Source organism: Pyrgilauda ruficollis, unplaced genomic scaffold (assembly GCF_017590135.1).
Source record: "Pyrgilauda ruficollis isolate IOZ18807 unplaced genomic scaffold, ASM1759013v1 scaffold9316, whole genome shotgun sequence".
In the NCBI taxonomy this organism is placed as follows: Eukaryota; Metazoa; Chordata; class Aves; order Passeriformes; family Passeridae; genus Pyrgilauda; species Pyrgilauda ruficollis.
In genome coordinates, this window is record NW_024531396.1 from 1 (window position 1) to 655 (window position 655).

A 655-nucleotide genomic window follows, 5' to 3' on the forward strand; every position below is an offset into this window, starting at 1 on the left:
AAAAAAAAATATTTCTACCCCTTTTTGGCAATTCAGAAAGCACACCTGCTAAGTCTTGGAACTAGCCATTTTTTCTTTTCTAAACTGGAATACTTTTTACAGACCTGCAGACCTGTGCAAGAAGACTATTCATTTGCCCATTTCCTATTTTGCCATGGACACAAAAAATGTTGTACATCAGGGCTAGCACTTTAATCTTAATGTGAAGAGGAGAGCACCACTGCCTTCTCACCAAAGCTCGTGTTTCTCCCTCATTGTCCCCTAGGATCCGGTTGATGTTAATGGACTGGCCAAACTCGGTGGTGAGCAGCTTCCGCAGTCTCTGCAGGGCCCACATTCTGTGGCCAGCAGCTAAGGAAAAGTAAGCACACGAAGAACATAATTACTTAAAACAATCACCATAACTTCAAAAAAACAGACCTCATTTCAAGACTATACTCACCTAAGGCACTCAGTTGAGCACAAGCTGCAAGGGAAGCTGCCAAGCGAGGAACTATGCTCCTGTTGGAAGCAAAATTTAAGCGGAAATCCAACAAACATGTAACCAAATCCATGGAGGGACATGAAAGAATGCAACGATCTGAGAGAAGGTCTTTAGGGCCTGCAAGAAACAAAAAGGAACAACAGAAAAAAAAGCTGGGGAAGGTTTGTCCTC

At 42.9% G+C, this 655-nt stretch overlaps 1 protein-coding gene across 1 annotated transcript; it reads right to left on the bottom strand.

The window, feature by feature from the left end:
- Nucleotides 1-79: 79 nt before the first annotated feature.
- LOC121365344 (E3 ubiquitin-protein ligase HERC2-like) lies at nt 80-601 on the bottom strand (the record flags this gene model as incomplete). Its single annotated transcript, XM_041489443.1, has 2 exons — nt 80-351; nt 443-601. Coding segments are annotated over 2 exons (431 nt in total), but the record flags the coding sequence as incomplete, so codon positions are not given.
- Between the last annotated feature and the right edge of the window lie 54 nt (nt 602-655).